This window comes from Lolium perenne, chromosome 4 (genome assembly GCF_019359855.2).
Source record: "Lolium perenne isolate Kyuss_39 chromosome 4, Kyuss_2.0, whole genome shotgun sequence".
In the NCBI taxonomy this organism is placed as follows: domain Eukaryota; kingdom Viridiplantae; phylum Streptophyta; class Magnoliopsida; order Poales; family Poaceae; genus Lolium; species Lolium perenne.
The window spans coordinates 117714462-117718046 of NC_067247.2; the positions used below are offsets into that span (position 1 = coordinate 117714462).

Genomic DNA, 3585 nt, shown 5'->3' on the forward strand with positions numbered 1-3585 from the left:
ATGTTATTTTAATCATTATAGCCAGCTAACTAGGACCTATTGTACTTGCTCTGAGGGAGTTATGTCGAAGCATTGGCCGTGCGTCGGCAAGTACGCCGTGGCCGACGCAATAAGAGCAAGTACAATAGAGTCCAGTCAGCTGGCTATAAGACATTAAATAATATATTTTAGATGAGTTGGAGGAGAGAGAAGAGAAGAGAGAAGGGAGGTGAAATTTCTTATGCACGATAACTTCAGACGCGTCTTCCTAGGCACCTTGTGAGAGTGAAAGGTGGGCCATATATTAGTAAAGTACTATAATCTTATAGCCCACTGTTGTACATGTTAGCTATATGATGACTACAAATGATATAACATCTTGTTATAGCCAAGAGTTAGCTATACTATTGGAATTGCTCTAACTCCGGCGATGTGAGACGGTAGATCCGAGTTGCATGGCGTAGTGGAGGAGGGAGGACACCGTACGGGATCGGATCTTGCTGCCGTACCACTTGCTCTGATCCAAGTGAAAAGCCAGCAGTACGCGAACAGTCGAACATGAACACCAGTAGGGGGCACGTGCGGACGAATCTACCGCCGGTGATCGAGCTGCCGGATCTACTCGCCCCCTGTGTACGGCGCCGTACTTGTCACCTGCACAGTGAAGTGATAGTACATTTCCCTCACGTGCGCGGCGGGTGAAAAAAAGAAATCCACGTACGTCCATCGACAGCGGCGGTGCGGTGGCGCTCCCAGATCCGGCGCCGACGCTCGCCATTACACTCTGACGACCTGTACGAACGACGTACTTGCTCCACTCCAGTGTGGCAGTGAGATGCCGTCTGCCTGTCCGCCGGGCCCCGTCCGACGTGGCGCGATCCGCCGGATCGCCGAGGGTCAGCCCCTGTCTCCCTCCCGGCACCGTCGGTGACCGGGCCCCCGTCGTCGTCCAATCACGATCTGACAGCCGGCGGTCCACGCGCGCGCGCGCGGTGTCCGCGGCGAAGCTTCCCGTCGGCCGCGTGCCGCGCCGGGATCCCGCGGCGGGAGGACAGCGACGCTTCCTGCGGCCTTCGCGCGCGCGCGCGCTCGCATCGCCGCCGTCGATCGCGCGGCTGACGGCCGCGGCGCGTCCGTACGGAGCTGTCGGGCGTCGCTGGCTTAGTTAAACCCTGCGCCGAGCTTCCCTCGCTTGCGCGCCATGTACGTACGTAGTACACGTGGCTGTCTCTCCTGCCTGCGCCCCTGTGTATATAATGGCTCCACTTGGACTCACTGGACGCATCGCACTCCGAGCACTATCAACATCGACTCGATTGCACACAGTGTCAGGTAGAACAAGTAAGCTAGCTTCAATTGCTTTTCGCTGCTAGCAGCTGCAACAGAGCCGATGGCGTCGCCGCTAGCCATGGACGTCGACAAGCTCAGCTACGAGATCTTCTCCCTGCTGGAGAGCAAGTTCCTCTTCGGCGCAACCGGAGGAACAGCCGGCTGCTTCTCCGGCCCGGGCACGCCGTTCCGCGGCGCCAACGACGGGCGTGTCCGCGTGCTGGCCATCGACGGCTGCGGGGCGGGCGCGGGGGACGCGCTGCTCGCCGCCGCTGCGCTCGCGAGGCTCGAGGCAGGCCTCCGCCGCCAAGCCGGCGACCCCGACGCGCGCGTCGCCGACTTCTTCGACCTGGCCGCGGGCTCCGGGGCCGGCGGGGTGCTCGCGGCCATGCTCTTCCTCAAGGGCGCCGACGGGCGGCCCCGGTACACGGCCGAGGAGGCGCTCGCCTTCGTGGCCGGGAGCGTCGGGAAGGACTGGGGCGGCCGGCGCCGCGGGCTGGCGAGGCTGCTCCGCGGCGGCAACGCGCGGAAGGGGGACAAGTCCTTCCGGCGGGTGTTCGGCGACGCGACGCTCGGCAGGGACACCGTGGCCCCGGTCCTCGTGCCCTGCTACGACCTCGCCACGGGCGCGCCCTTCGTGTTCTCGCGCGCCGACGCCGTCGAGAGCGACAGCTTCGACTTCCGCCTCAGCGACGTCTGCGCGGCCACCTGCGCCGCTGCCGGCGCCGCGGCCGCCGTCAGGTCCGTGGACGGGCGCACGGCCATCGCCGCCGCGTCGGGGGCTGTGGCGGCCATGGGCAACCCCGCCTCCGCGGCCATCACGCATGTCCTCCACAACAAGCAGGAGTTCCCGCTCGCCGCCGGCATGGACGACATCCTCGTTCTCTCCATCGGCACCGGCGCGTCATCCACCACCTCCTCCGGTGGCAACGGCTGGAACACGCCGATGCCCACGCGCTCGCCGTCGCGGCACGAGCTGGCGCGCGTCACCGCCCAGGGCGTCGCGGACATGGTCGACGAGGCCGTCGCCATGGCGTTCGGCCACGCCAGCGACAGCAACTACGTGCGCCTACAGGCCTGCAATGCGCCCACCTCCCTGCAAACAGAGACGGCGGCCGCGGCGGCCGGAGCGATGCTGTCGCAGCGGAACGTGGAGTCGGTGCTCTTCCGCGGGCGGAGGCTGTCGGACAGGACGAACGCCGAGAAGGTGGACGCCCTCGCCGCGGAGCTGGTCAAGGAGCAGGAGCGCCGGATGCGCAGCCCTCTCCCGAACGTCGTCATCAAGCAGGTCTCCTCGCCGCGGCTGTCGTCGGCGACCACCGCCTCGTCGGTCACCGCGACGGTGAGGACGGCGTCGACGATGCCGTCGCCGGCGTCGTGGGACTCTCGCCAGTAGCTAGGTTGTTGGTAGGCCCTTTGACGTGACACGCAACTCGTGTACGTGCAATTGTGCATCGTAGTACGCAGAGGCACTGACAAGAGCGAGCGGTGTGTTCTTTTTTTTGTGTTCTTTCCACTCGTGTGACACTGACGTGTGGGGTGCATGTTTTGAAATGTAATTTGGTTATGCAAATTCACCGAGTCAGTCAACTCGTCCAAGTCCGACCTCGCCACCGGGTACTAGTTGATCGGGAACACTAATTTGCGGCCATCCGCTCACTATGTTTCCTTTGCTGCGAGAGCACCACCCTCAAGTTGACCCCAGGTCAGCCGTGCTGAGGGCATCTCCAACGCGGGTACGGAAAACGTCCGCGTGCGTTCTTTTGGGTAAAAATGGGTCCCAACGCTGGGTCCCAACGTGCGGACGTAAATGCAAAACGGACGGCTAATAAAGTTCGGGGCGACCCAAATCCGACTTAAATTTGTGCGGACTTTACGTCTGTCCGGCTAGCTCGGAACGGCTCCGGACGTCCGCTTTATCCACCCAGGCCCACAGCTTCTCTCTCCTATGTCTTCTTTTTTCCCATGGAGATGACCGGCACAGCCACCGGATTTTGGCTGGTCTGGGCTAATGCCGCCATCGCCCACATCGGCCGCACCCCGTCGCCGACTCCTCACTTTTTTCCATCCATGCCGGAAGTTGCCGCTGCCAAAACGAGCTCCGGCGGCGAACCTCGTCGACGGCGACGCGCAGGGCGACGGCCGCTCGCCACGCCGGCGCGAGCACGGCCAAGGGGCAGGCGAGGTCGCCGGCCGCTCGCCACGCGGCCGCTCGCCACGCCGGCCGCGGAGCCACGGCCAAGGGCGCGGGCAAGGTCGTCCGGCCGCGCCGCCACT

The 3585-nt window shown here is 63.9% G+C and overlaps 1 protein-coding gene across 1 annotated transcript; it reads left to right on the forward strand.

Moving 5' to 3' along the window:
• Positions 1-1230: 1230 nt before the first annotated feature.
• LOC127293719 (patatin-like protein 3) lies at positions 1231-2881 on the forward strand. Its single transcript, XM_051323359.2, has one exon. The coding sequence runs from the start codon at positions 1370-1372 to the stop codon at positions 2702-2704; it is 1335 nt and encodes a 444-aa protein (XP_051179319.1). The 5' UTR covers positions 1231-1369; the 3' UTR covers positions 2705-2881.
• Positions 2882-3585: the final 704 nt, after the last annotated feature.